The 15,183-nt window shown below is 45.9% G+C and overlaps 1 protein-coding gene across 1 annotated transcript in view; it reads right to left on the bottom strand.

Annotated features, from left to right (window-relative positions):
* COQ7 (coenzyme Q7, hydroxylase) overlaps positions 1–15,183 on the bottom strand; it is a 168,141-nt gene that overhangs the window by 20,761 nt on the left and 132,197 nt on the right. Inside the window, exon 4 of the mRNA XM_078664222.1 lies at positions 1,010–1,149. Within this exon, the coding sequence (XP_078520348.1) occupies positions 1,010–1,149 (140 nt within the window). The remainder of the gene's footprint in view (positions 1–1,009; positions 1,150–15,183) is intronic.

Genomic DNA, 15,183 nt, shown 5'->3' with positions numbered 1-15,183 from the left:
CAGCAGTGAAGGTCTCAATATAAACTACAAACGTCCTGGTCACACTAGATTTTGTAAAATTCTACGAGCCCAACATCCTGGATATGGATTTTACGAGTATCCAAATTTCCAATTTCCCACATGATAAGTTTTCAATGGTTTGCTGACATCTTCCTGGGTGTCCTCTCACAACACCAAGTCAGCTTTGGTTGTCTTCTACACCCTCCCAACACAATCCCAGCTGTTGTGCATATCATTTGGGATTATATTAAATTGTACTGCCTGTCTTTCACACGTAAACTTAAAAGGTCAAACAATCCATATGGATACTGAGAATTGACATACATATTATTGACAAATAACTGGCATTCACACAGAGCTCCAGGACTCCATAAACAAGAACAAAGTAAGCACAATGCAAAATCTATCAGTACCAAAACAGGTGTCTGAAAGCACAAAGACACCACCAAGGTGCCTACACTGTTCAACTATAAATGTTCAATAACTCCCAAAGCCTTTCAATCATTGCTCCTCAAATTAACAGATTCCTTTCTCTACATAAAAAAATGGTGGCACTCTATTAAAGAGTTACCCTTTTATACTACCATTACAGTTCAGACAGAACTTAAAGTCTGGTTTCCCCAAAGACTGAATGGAATCAATTACTCTCTCAGGTTATAAGCAAAACCCTTCTAAACCGGTATGGAGAACACGATGACTATTGGTTAAAACAGAATCTTCACCCAACTACAGCCTGACTTGCATCCCCTTAATTCTTAATGTTAAGTGGATTGGAACAATGAAAACCAGAAAATTACAAACAAATACAAAAAATAACGACTCAATGGCGTTGAATGAGACGCAGACTTCATCAAGACATTCTCTACATTATTTTATGAAGTTATGACATTAAAAAAGTATGATAACACTTTCTAGAGTGGTCAGGTTGCCTCTCTCTTCAAAAGAAAAATAGTAACTAAGTATTTTGTAATGCTTTAAAACAATATATACAGTAGTCTCATTTCAATACCTGTAATAATTCTTGGAATTTTTCAGGGTCCTCCTCCACAAGAGTTCTGATTTGATTGTTGTAGTGTTCTGATATACTTGCTTCCACTGCTACAGTGCAAGCCATTGCACCCGCTTTGCCAAGTAAAGCTGTGCCAGCACCTGGGCAATGGACAAAATGGGACTTTTATATATTTGCTTTTTTCATCATGTTTCGTTGAAGAACAATAGATGATACCATTGTGAAGTTATAAAACACAAACATTAAGAAAAGCATAAGGAAAAAAAGTCACATTAACTATAAACATCTGACCAAATTATGTTCGGATCAATTGTTTCTTTTCCAATCTTGGTGTTTTGTTAAATAGGTTTCTGCTGGTTTTGGACTGGTCTAGGATAATTTCCTACTTTATTTGTACCCTACCATTGCATTTAATAAAGAATAAGGGAGTGACCTTCCTTTTCCTTTTATGATGTATGCTCTGATATTCTCACCATCACAACCTTTATGCCTGTCCCAGGGTCTTGTGATTTCTGACATCGAAATGATTTACGGCAGAAGTGCACAAGTTTACTCTGGGAATGTTAGAAGAATATTTTTCCAGTCTGTCCATTTCAGTTGTGTTTGTTTAGTATAGTCATACCCACTTCTTTATCATCAAACCACTTCTTCAGTTCTTTCAGTTAGGTAGTCACTGAAGATGTCATCCTACAAATCCATTTCATTGCTATTAATGTCTTGGTGATCAACAAAACACGGTAGATACATTGGTTCATCTCCATCCTTTTCTTAAATCTGAAAAGAACACCCAGCAGTCATCCCTTGGGATCATTTAGGTTCTCCTTATCCTTATCCGTCAACGTGATTACCACAAGACAATCCTACACAGCCATAGACCATATGATAAAAGTTAATACCGATGTACACCGTGGACAGTCATCTCCATCCCCTGTATTAGTTTTACCTCAGTGCTTTGGGGTTAAGTAAACTTGATGTAAATAATGACATTTGATAACATCCAATTAAACATTCCTAGATACCCCAGCAAGGTGTGCCTCTCTCCCCTCCCATTCCACGTGCACCACTTCGCTATTTAAGTCTCCCGTCCATTTATCTCAGTGTCCAATCAGGTCTTAGTGGCTCCTCTTAGTATGGAGTATAATAGGGTGATCATTTTCTTGCCTTGATCTTTCTTATCTGTCAATGGTTCAAGGTGCAGCACCTGGCTCGTGGGATTTGACGCCCTGACCATGGATATGCATGTTATGGTTTGTTCTTTTGGGACCCCATTTTGGCACCTCATATTCCCTGCTGGTGTTCTCAAATGTGGTGCTCTCACCTGCCTAGCATAGATCCTCTTTCTGGAAACTATTTATGACAGAATACAGTACTACCCCTTTTGGCCAGCAGTTAAATCTAGGTAAACACAAGATGAGCAAATCTGGAGCATATGTAACCATTTTAATTGACATCTTTAGATACACGGACCAGTAATATGGGGCCACAATTTAACAGTCTAAAGTACTTGGTTTCCTGTGGTGCTTCTCAAATAACCCCTCTTGAATCGACTCTGGACCCATAGCCGTTAAAATCAGTTTGTGTTCTGAGAACTTCTCCTGCGTCAGCCAGTGTGCCACCGATTGTAGCTGTGCAGCTAAGCAATAACATTCAAATTTGGGGATTCCCTGGCCTTTCTCTCTGGTCATTAATTGGATATTGTGCAACGCCACCTTCCTATGGCTGATTCTTCACATTAAATCTGTCAGCAGGGAATTAATCTCTCAACTATTGGGGGTGAGGGGGTTAACAATCACTGGTATAATCACACAAAAAATCTGGGTAGTATATTAATTTTCAGACAGACATCCTCCCTATAACAAACAATGGCAACCTTTTTCAGAATCCCACTGAGCTGCTTAGTGACACTACAGCCCTGGATATATTATCATCTTCTTTGCAACAATTCTTTATTCCGTTTTTCATACACACGGTTATTATTACAGGAATTGTACACATTATAACCTGATAACTCTTTTATTACCTTCAAGCTTATAACAAAGACAAATAGGAAAACATAGGGCCATATGTACGAACACATTTTCCCATAGACACAGAACGGGTAAAACCATTTGATACATCTGGCCCAAAGTTACTACTGAAAATCAGGATTCACAATCTTGGATCAATTTTAAATACAACTAAATTAAAGTGGTTAAGGCCCGGAATGCAAAACAAAAGGGGATATACAGGGAGTAGTTAGTAAGGCGTGGGTCATTCACCTCATGCCCCTAGGTTTGTGGTGGTAAGGGTGTGGATATTGCACGGTTTTGGGGTGTGTTACTGGCACATTCACCTATCTTTCAATTAAGGCTGCCCACTAGAGAGTGTATCCAGCAGGGGCAGAGGAGGGCCCATTGTGCCGCCAAGTGCTTCGACCTCCGTGCGAGTCTACAATGGTGTCCTCCCGTAACAAGCCACAGAGGACTTCTATGATTAAAGAGATGCTAAACAATAACTGGTTGCCCAATGGGGCGGGCAGGGGAGACGCTGGTGGGCACAAAGCGGCTTCATTAGACCTCACCTCACCTGTCACGAACAGGGATATCCAGGCACTCCTCCAAGAGATATGGAAGGATACTGCTGCCATTCTCACCACTTTTACTAAAGCCCTCAAGGAGATCGATCAGTCAGTGAAGAGAGTGGAGACCTGTATGAACACTGTGGAAGAGGCGGTGGAGCAGCGGGATCAGGAGCATGACAAGCTGGCCAAAAGGGTCAAAGCACTGGAAGCTCACTAGCAAACCCTAACCAATACCTTGGGAGGACTAGGAAAATTGTGCTCGCCGTAATAACATTCAGATCGGGACATGAGTGCCACCATACCGAATTCCGAGCTCGAAAGCCATGTGTGAGCCCTGCTCCACCATATCCTTCAGAACACTACAGACCAGGATCACACCCTAGACCGCACACATTGGGTCTTCTCATACTACCAGCATCAAAACCATCTTGATCCAAATGTTCTAACCAGGGTCCACTTTTAACAGGTCAAGGAAGCAATTATAAAAGTAGCCAGGACCTAGGACTCTATATAATTTCAGGAGATACAGTCTCACTGTTCCAAGACATCTCTGTTCAAACTTTAGCTAAACATACATATATATATATATATATTTACCACAAATGCCCCTTGCATCAGAGACGCACACACGGTGTCCTGCCCTCCGGCCTGGTTCATGCAGTCAGGTTTGCCAAATGCGCGTGTTTTCAGCGAGCCTACGCGTTTCGGGGTCACCACCCCTTCTTCTTGGGCAGTAAGAAAGCACATCTGAGCACTGCTTGCTTTTTTCACGAACTTTATTAACAAGCCTGCATGGGTGTGTCCGTTTGGCGCCCATGGGATTGTGGGGCTTGTAGTTCCAAGTGCAGGCAATTTTTCTTCTTTTCAGTAAGTTCAAGTGTGTTTTCTCACAATTATGTTCATTTTAAATCTCTAAGTGAGTGCGCATTTGGAAGCGCTGACTAATGTGCATATTTGGGACATCGTACCGCTTCGCAGTTCCAAAAGTTCAGTTCTGGCGGCTTCTTCCTGCTGAGACATCCTTCGCTCTCAGCTGGTGACGGTGCCATCTCCCGCGGCTGGGACCGCCGCGTAGCTTATTTACCACAAATGCCCCTTGCATCAGAGACGCACACACGGTGTCCTGCCCTCCGGCCTGGTTCATGCAGTCAGGTTTGCCAAATGCGCGTGTTTTCAGCGAGCCTACGCGTTTCGGGGTCACCGCCCCTTCTTCTTGGGCAGTAAGAAAGCACATCTGAGCACTGCTTGCTTTTTTCACGAACTTTATTAACAAGCCAGAACTGAACTTTTGGAACTGCGAAGCGGTACGATGTCCCAAATATGCACATTAGTCAGCGCTTCCAAATGCGCACTCACTTAGAGATTTAAAATGAACATAATTGTGAGAAAACACACTTGAACTTACTGAAAAGAAGAAAAATTGCCTGCACTTGGAACTACAAGCCCCACAATCCCATGGGCGCCAAACGGACACACCCATGCAGGCTTGTTAATAAAGTTCGTGAAAAAAGCAAGCAGTGCTCAGATGTGCTTTCTTACTGCCCAAGAAGAAGGGGCGGTGACCCCGAAACGCGTAGGCTCGCTGAAAACACGCGCATTTGGCAAACCTGACTGCATGAACCAGGCCGGAGGGCAGGACACCGTGTGTGCGTCTCTGATGCAAGGGGCATTTGTGGTAAATATATATATATATATATTGCACAATATTAGGAGTTCATGATAACGGAACTTTACAATTGGAGTGTATTTTGTACAGAGTTTTGGAATTTTAATGGTTATATTTTATTTGCATATAACTATTTATTCGGCTTTTTTACTTTTATATCATTTTAAAAGTTTGTTGTAGCCGTTACCATGATTACACTTATAAATACATGTCTATTCCTGCAATTGGTAACTTTTGGCCGATGTTAACTGTTTGTACTATTCAAAATTCATGACCATTACTTTGAAATTGTGTGCAACACGGGCATTTATGCCGTAATGAAATAATTGTAACAATATGGAAACGTTGATAGTATTTTTTCAGTCTCCATTGCATGTGATGGCATTGTGCACTTTAAAATGGGTGATTAGCCCTCGTGACGTTTGTCATGTGATCAAGGCTATCTCTAGCCGAAACGCGTCATGGCGGACTGGTGCTGGGCTAATATTTGAATAAAGAACATTTGCACCAACTTTGGGTCTCGCTGTTCCTGTTTTGCTGTTTGGCTGTCATTGCTTGGCTGGCTAAAACTTCGGGAGCGCCACGTACCTCGTATCTCAGCTGGGAGAGCTTCCCTGGCTTTTGCGAGACCCCTCCACGTTCTGGGCTAATTTCGGCAAGAAGCTACAATCCTTTTGGAAACTTTAAAAAAAACTCAGTGTTAGGAGACGCCGACACGCCCCAGGGAACGACGGATCTGTTTGTGTGTCGCTTCCGTGGAAAGACCGGAAGTAGTTCAGGGGCTGCTGACTGGCGGTTGTTGGTCGCGGCTTCCTGAGCTCATCGATCGAGTACCGAGAGCGGCTGCTGTTTCAGACCGGGATATTCCCTGTGTGGAGTTCAGAATCTGTTTCGTGCTGCATTGCCGGTAGGAACATTTCTGTGTGTGCCTGACTGTTATTTTGCCCATTTGTTGCACCATGTCCGCGGACATGTTGAGAGGGCGCATGGAGATGTCTAAGGGCATGTTTTCGGACCCCCCGGCTGGGGAGCCCACAACTAGTCCCAGTTTGAATGCTGCACCTGAGCCACGCTGGGGAATCAAGGAACTATTTAAACGTTTGGAGAAATGCAGCAAAGGCGAACAAGCCAAGTGGTGGGAGTACACCTCGTTGTCAGGCTACCTGGAGGTGGGGCGTGTGCCAAGGGGTTTGCGCACTTTATTAGCCCCTTCCTATGAGGATCCCGACCCACAGATGTTAGCTGACTGGGCGCAATGCAATTTGGAAAATTCTAAGCGCTTAATGGGCATTCTCGTGCAATATGCCGAAAGCGATAGAGCCAAACTACTTGAAAAAATCGATTTAATTAATGCAGAAATCGACAAAATACCTCTCTCTGCAGAAATATCCAAACTCAGAGATGACATGAATAGTAGGCTCAAGCGCGAGGAAGATATCATCATGAAACGGAAGGCATACAAGTTCCAGCGTGACAGACTGGACTATGAGAATGGCAAAATTTTCACGTTCGCTAAAAAATATGACAAAATCAAACAGCGGCGTGCAAATGATAATTCTAACACTCCCAATATCAATCCCACTAGCAATGCCAATACTGGAACAACTTCTAACACAGGACAAATTGAATCATCTTCTGCATCAGGGGAAAGCTCACAATATGAAAGTGAATCTGAAACGGAGACCAGGCGTCAGCAAATGGTGGGGTTTCGCAAACTTACTCCGGCACAGGAGATGGAAATTGTCCAACAGGATCGAAAAGCAACTCTACGCTCTGGAGCACAGGCTGCCGCCGCCAGCGCAACAACAAGCAACGCGCAGAGAGGCGCAAAAGCAACAAATGTCGCAAAACCAGATGCCAGGCCAAAGAAACAGCGCTTCAGAAAGCAGTGGAACTAAACACAATCAACTCAGTCTCCACAGCAACTACAATAGAGTCAGTTCCTGTTGACACTAAGGCAGTTATTAATTTATCGGACACTGTTCTCACCAATAAGGAAATATCCATATTATCTCTGGGTTTGTCTTACAGTCCCAAAGGTAACTTTGATTACGCCACGACTAAAGTTGATATATTTAAGTTTGTGCGTAAACTTAAACTTCATAAACATTTTTCTACACGTGTTGGTTTGGATCGTAATTCCTCACACACAACGCAAGTGACTGCTCCCACACCCAGTGTATCGAGTGATACTAGCGACACCATCATATTGGGACCAGCACTTACGCAGGAATTCTATGAGCTCCAACAAGAGGAACAGTGTCCTATTACAGAGAGTCAAACTGCGCTAGGTGGTGAACCCTTACCCACTGCCTGTCCAACTCACTTCAAAACTAAATCAAAATTTTGTCCCCTAATGCTAAAAGACAATGTAGATATTTTCCATGATCGTGTTACCTCACAATTAAAGGAGTTACAGATCAAAACTGCTAATTCAATCAAACGCTATTACTACAGAGACAGAGAATACCACACCTTGATTAAAAAGTTGAGAGACAACAAAAATTTGGTGATCAGACAATCTGACAAAGGGGGCAATGTGGTCCTATGGCCACGGAAAATGTACTTGGAGGAAGCCCACAAACAACTCAATGATAGGGAATGCTATAGACGCATCTCTATGCAGGAGGCAATGCAAACAAGAAATGCAATTTATCTTAAATTGTCTGCTTGGAGAAGCAAGTGCTTAATTTCGATGGATGAATACAAATTTCTTAAAAAAGATTACCCAGTGATGCCGGTTATCTATTTCATCCCGAAAGTACACAAGAATTTGCTACAACCCCCTGGCAGGCCCATAATATCTGCTTGCAATAGCCTGTTAGAGAACATGAGTAGGTATATTGATTTTTTCTTACAGGACTTTGTGAGAGGCCTACCATCTTTTATTCTGGACACCAGTAATTTGTTGAGAAAACTACAAGATTTTGTATGGAGTCCTAACTATGTGCTGGTATCTATGGATGTGACTTCACTTTATACCAGCATAATTCACACTGATGGTTTGAAGGCCATACAACATTTTCTTGGAAAAAGAGACACTGGTTTTCAGGAACACTCAAGAATGTTGTTTGATATGATTACGATCTGTCTTGAGAACAATATCTTTTTGTTCGCTAATCAACTTTTTTTACAGACCAGGGGAGTGGCAATGGGGGCCTGCTTCTCTCCCAGTTACGCCTGTCTTCATATGCGGTACTGGGAGGAGCAGGTCCTAATGAAACAACATGTTGCCACCATGAATGCCAATGTTAAACTGTGGTTAAGATACATAGACGATCTATTATTTGTATGGGATGGTACTGAGAACGATGCTGTGGAATTTATAAAAAACTTGAATGTTAACAGTTTTAATATTCAATTTACCAGCACCATCAGCCAATCGTCTATTGTTTTCTTAGATGTGGAGATCTTTGTCCATGCAGGTAAACTCCAGACTAGATTACATCGTAAGCCTACAGCAGGGAATACATTGCTGCATGCAGATAGTCAGCATCCAGCACATCTGATACGTAGTATCCCCTATGGGGAGATGCTTCGGATTCGGAGAATATGTAGCAATGAATACGATTGCCGGCTGGCACAATCCCTCTGTAAAGCACGATTCATTGAACGAGGCTACAAATTAGAATACAATAGATAATGCCATCACGAGAGCCAATAAGATTGACAGAGTTACACTCCTGGGCTCAGGTAGTGCTCAACCCAAGATCCTAACTGACAGGGTAGGTGAGGAGACTAGACTAATTATGGCTTACAATAACCAGCATAAAAGTATCCATAAAATAGTTAAGGACAACTGGTTCCTAGTCTCCAGTGACCCGATAATTGGTTCCCTTATGCCTAAACAACCTAGCATTACCTATCGTAAAGCCCGGGCAATGCAAGACAGTCTGGTGTCTAGTAGCCCTGAGGTAACATCAGGTTCATGGCTTAGCGGCAGCAAAGGATTTTTGAGATGCTCAGTCTGCAAAGCGTGTAAACACGGCATTAGTAAAACAGAGGTTTCTACCCCTCTTTCACCCTTTCCTATTAAAATCAGACAGAAATTAAACTGCAAATCGGAGTTTGTAGTTTATGTTCTGGAATGCCCGTGCGGGTTGAGGTATGTAGGTAGCACTCGACCACAAGTGCACAAACGAATTCTACAACATCTACGAGCTATCACCCACGCTGATGCGACATATCCTGTAGCCAGGCATTTTGAAAATAAACATGGAAAGGATGCATCTTTATTAAAGTATTTTGCGATAGATTGTGTTCCTCCCCAAAGGAGAGGTGGTGATAGGGAGTCCCTGTTACGTAAATTGGAGACTCGCTATATAATATTACTTGACACCAAGGCACCGCAAGGTCTCAACACTGGGGAGGACTGCCACACCTATCTTTGAATATCTACTTAACCGTATGTTGCTTTGTCTGTTTACTGCATCTCTACCTTTATCCCTATTTCGAATCTTGTAATGAAGTTTGAACCAATTTATGATACTGTGACTTATGAATTTTAATTAAGTGTTCAACATGTCCCTGAAACTCTCCATGACCAATTTTTAATTTTCACAATTGTTTAAATATATATCAATTTCACAATCTTGGGAGCACTATTATGCCATCACGATATTTTGCACTAATAGCGATTTTGCACATGTATAGTACCTACAACCGGCCTTGATATCTATAGCCCACTTGGGCATTATTGCACAATATTAGGAGTTCATGATAACGGAACTTTACAATTGGAGTGTATTTTGTACAGAGTTTTGGAATTTTAATGGTTATATTTTATTTGCATATAACTATTTATTCGGCTTTTTAACTTTTATATCATTTTAAAAGTTTGTTGTAGCCGTTACCATGATTACACTTATAAATACATGTCTATTCCTGCAATTGGTAACTTTTGGCCGATGTTAACTGTTTGTACTATTCAAAATTCATGACCATTACTTTGAAATTGTGTGCAACACGGGCATTTATGCCGTAATTAAATAATTGTAACAATATGAAAAGGGGGGGCCCTCGGCCCCCCTGCACGCATGGCGGCGCGGCGACCGTCGCCCCCCCTTTCCCCATTGTTGTCACTCGGCGGTGGGGGCGTGCCCTGGGGGGCGCGACCCACCGCCGATTGGCCGGCGGCCTCCCTGACCCGGATCCAAGGTAGAAGGTCCGGGTCAGGGGGGGCGGGCCATAGGAGGGGCCGCCTGGCCCCTCGGGAATAAAGAGGTGGGGAGCGCCCAGGAGACCCCCTTGTCCCTGGACGCTCCCTCGCTGAACGGTGTGCCCCGCGCTCGGGGCTTCTTTGTTTTGGTGATCTTTTTCCTTTCTTTTTCAGGTGGGAAGCGGATCCGGAGATTTTCACCAAGGACGCGAGGCGACGCGAGGCGACAGCGTGCTGTTTTGTATTTTGTCGTCCAGAAACAAGCGCCAGCCGCGTCGCGTGATCATCGGCCCAGCCGCGTGGAACCAGCCGCCAAGGAGAGCAGCGTGTGAGGGACGCGAGTCGAAAAAGAGGCGGCGGTAGCAGAGGCGTTTGCGTGAGGACTCCCAGGCAGGATATTGGTCTGTTAAAGCGGAGCGCTCGGTGACCGCATACGGTATTGTGGCGCAGGGAGCGGGGACAAGCAGCGGGCCGGCTGCAAGAAGTCGAGGGGTTCTCTGTAGCGCGAAAAGAGCGCGAAAAAGTGTTTGGAGGAAGGGGGATAATAAGGCACTGTTTTTATCGTCCGCATCGAATACAAACGGGATATAAGCGTGTGATAGAAGCCCAGCGAGAGCGGGCGGTAATTTAGCAAGGTTATACTCGCGTAGGGCCACAGGGCACGTTAACTGTGAAGGGAAGTGAAGCAGGGTCGACCAGGGCAGCACCTGGATGGGAGACCCTTGCGTGTAAAGTATACACAGTCTAGTAATAACGAGTGGGTTATTTCTTACGTCGTTTTTTGTACTGTTTGTCTGCTCAGCATTAGTTTGAGGGATAAAGTGGAGTGCCCTGTGATACCAACTCTTTAAGGCACTGAGGGGCACCTGTGATTGGTATTGGGAACTGTGATAAGAGTGTGTAATTGAGAATAAAGTATTTGATTCTTCATTGCTGTTTTGATTTAATGAGTGATAACGAATTGCTGTTTTTATAATTGTTATTAGGGCATCTCAAAAGAGGTTCACAAGGGGGGGTTCAGGCCTCCAGTGCATTTGAACTGAGTCATTGTGAAATTTGCTTCTGCTTTGCCACAAGGTGTTAATGCTATTTTCCATTCCAGGCTTTTAGCGACATTATTGGTCCAATCCATTCTTCAGAGAGGACGTAAGGAGTGTAAACGCGCAGCCTGGTTGGGGAACGTGATCACAGACGGTTATCGCCGGCGAGTGCACGGGACTGGTCGGTAAGAGGGGTACGGGGGGCTAGCATTCATTGCTCCAGGTGGCCGCCGGGTGGGTCTACATTAGGTTTTCTCACCCCCTTACATAAGCGGACAAGCCGCTAGTGTTGCGGTCGCCGTTGCATGGTGCTGAAAGCCCCCTGGTGACCCTCCATCATTAAGGTACACGGAGTTGGCCTGCTGTGATATTAGGAGAGTAGGCTGCGGTTTTTGGGGGGGTATCATGCCAGGTCCGCGGGGTGGAAAAAGGGGATCCAACATGGAGGCTATGATGCGGGCCATGATGCGTGACATGAGTGACATTAAGCAGCGGCTAGGGAAAGTAGATGAGCTTGAAGCACGGTTCAATGATAAGCATGGGGATGCCCCAGGCCCATCGGGTAGGCCTATCCGCAAGAGGGTGGCACCAGTGCCAAGGGGGGATTTTGTCACCCCACCTGGGAAGTCTAAGTCCAAGAGACCCAGGGATGCTGCCCCCACCCCAGGGCCAGTAGAGCCGGTACCTGCCGTGCCGCCGGCGGTCGTCCCACCCCCGCATATACCTATGCCTACACCCCTTGCCCCCGTGGTGCCGGTGCCTGTAGGTCAACCAGTAGACGCTGGGCCTGCTCCCCCACCGGTGCCCACAATCCCGGGTACAGGCTTGCCACACCCGGCACCCGCCCTGCCAGCTGCGCCAGTACCACAGGGCATAACCCCGGTGGTACCAGTTGTCCCGGGGGGTAATTTAGATTCAATGCCCCCTGAATTGTTATCCCAGATAACGGCCTTGATGCCATGGCTCCAAAAAGGGGGAGCTTTCCCGAATTCTGCAGACCATGCAGCAGAGGCGGCGAGGTTTGTGGAAAAAATCAGATCGGCAGCGGTCGCCGATAGTGTTGCATTGCCAATATCTTCTCCCCTTGCAGGTCCAAGTGTTCCCCAGATGGACGGAGCTAAAGGGCAGCCGCCCCCGGTGCCCGCACTTGGTAAGGAAGTGGCATTGCCGCTCTTGGGGGACGGTGTTCTACCTTCCAGGAGCGAGAATTTGGCTCAGCATGTGTCATTAGCTGTGAAAGAGATGATTTGGGCTGACAAATACGTTTATATTTATTCTTTGTTGTTAGATAATAGGGAAATGGAGCAGGCGAAAACACTAAAAGAGTGGATGCTCCCAAGCGAATGGAGGGTGCAGTGTGCTAGATTTAGGGTTGAGGAAACTCTCAACAACTGGATGAAAGCATGGGCTGTATTCACTGCTATTAAAGCTGAGCGTCCTCCAGATTTACAGGCACCATTGGCATGCTACTCGAGCAGGATTGTGGGGTGGAGTGAACAGTATTCTGGGGAGGCATGGAAAGGGTATGATGTCAACTTCAGGAAGGCATTGGAATTTAATAGAACATTGGCATGGGACACGGTGGACTCCATGTCTTGGCATAAACAGTTCTCGGATAATGCACCCCCCCTCAGTTCTCCGGTTCAGTCAAGGTGTTCTCTGCTAGACCTCAACAGCCCTTTCGGCCCCCCCAAACGAGCGAGGTGCCGGGGAAGTTTAGGGCCAGTGGGGCAGAGAAAAAAGGGGTGTGCTGGGATTTTAATAGGCGCACCTGCACAAGGGGCGCGTGTAAGTTTAGACATGCATGTTCCTCCTGTGGTCACCCCTCTCATCCAGAAACTGCCTGTAGGTCCAAGCAGGGAAACACGGGACAGAGGGGTAGGGGAAAGCCATTGTAAGACAAACCGGTTAGGCCCCCCCACTCCAGTGGATGTGGTGGCAATGATTCCATGGTTGAACAGATACCCGGACCACACATCGGCCACCCTACTCCAAGAAGGTTTTTCTAAAGGCTTTAGGATTCCGGCAGCGGGATACACAGGCAGCGCGCACTGTAAAAACCAGTTGTCGGTAAAACACAATCCAGCTGTGGTGGCCGCCAAAATTGACAAGGAGCTATCTTTAGGCAGGATAGCTGGCCCTTTCACTGAAGTGCCGGTACCTAATTTTGTGTGTTCCCCATTAGGAGTTGTCCCCAAAAAGGAGAAAGGGCAATTCAGATTGATCCACAACCTGTCAGCACCTAGGGGGGCGTCACTGAATGATGCCATTGACGAGGGTATCTGTAGCGTTAAGTACGCCTCTTTTGATCAGGCTGTTAACTTATTACAGGCCACGGGGCCCGGGGCGCTAATGGCGAAATCAGACATAGAATCAGCCTTTCGCCTCCTCCCGGTACACCCAGCGGATCAACATCTCTTGGGCTTCACCTTTGGGGATATGTTCTACATGGATAAATGCATGCCCATGGGTTGTTCTATATCTTGTGCTTACTTTGAGATGTTTAGCTCTTTTCTTGAATGGGCCATGAGACAAGTGACGGGCCATCAGCAGGTCATGCATTATTTGGATGATTTCCTCTTCCTGGGTACAGCGGGATCTCAGGAGTGTGCACTGGCATTGCAGGAATTTTGCGTGCTCATGCGGACTTTTGGTGTCCCGCTTGCGCCCGGGAAGACTGTTGGCCCGACCACCTGCTTAGAATTCCTCGGCATTGAGATTGATTCAATGGAGGGATGTTTTAGATTGCCTAGGGACAAGGTGGACAAATTCAAAACAGCGCTACATTTATGCCTACGGAAGGATAAGGTCACCCTGCAGCAACTACAGGAGGTGGTAGGGCAATTGAACTTCGCACTGAGGATCATCCCCATGGCGCGCCCTTTCTCTCGCTCCATTGCTCAGGCAATGAAGGGGCTGAGGGAGAAGCACCACCGCACTCGGCTATCGTCTGAAATTCGCCAGGATATGCTTATATGGATGGCATTCCTGGAGGATTTTAACGGCAGGGTGGTCTGGCCCGGCCCGCTGGCAACATCAGCAGAGTTGGGCCTGTGGACGGATGCGGCCGGGAGTGTAGGCTTTGGCGCCATCCTAGGGAACAGGTGGGTCGCTCAACAGTGGCCAGAGGTATGGCGAACATGGGGTCTGACCACCAACATTGGCTTCCTGGAACTTTTTCCAATATGGGTGGCATTGATGGTCTGGCCCGAACACCTATGTAATCAATCAGTGGTGTTTTGGTCAGACAACATGACGGTTGTGGAATGTATCAACCAGCAGGGAGCACGCTGTCCGTTCATTCTTCGTTTGATCAAAGAAATTGTTTTGCAGTGCCTTAAATTCAATGTCAATTTTAAGGCCAAACATGTCCCTGGTGTTCTGAACAATGCAGCTGACTCCCTCTCTCGCTTCAAAATGCAGGTTTTCAGAGAGCATCTTCCTACAGCAGACCCCTCGCCAGCGCACTTCCCAGCAATACTTTGGCAGATTGGTGCCCCAGATTACAGGACCTCGTGGTCGCTAGCCTAGCTCCCAGGACAAGGACGGCTTACGAAGGGGCGTTTTTGTCTTATTGTTCTTTTTTGGGGCAACAATGGGAAGTGCTTTGGGCGCAGGAGGATGGCTTTGCGGCCTATTTAGAATGGTTGCATAAGGAGGGGCGCTCGGTGGCAGCGGCAAACAGACATAGGGCAGCGGTGTCATTCTACGCTCAAGCTAGGGGCTTGCGTGATCCAACTAATACCTTTA

The sequence above is a fragment of the Lissotriton helveticus genome, chromosome 10 (genome assembly GCF_964261635.1).
Source record: "Lissotriton helveticus chromosome 10, aLisHel1.1, whole genome shotgun sequence".
Taxonomy (NCBI): Eukaryota; Metazoa; Chordata; class Amphibia; order Caudata; family Salamandridae; genus Lissotriton; species Lissotriton helveticus.
The sequence above is the reverse complement of the archived record's forward strand: the minus strand, read 5'-3'. Positions and strand labels throughout refer to the sequence as shown.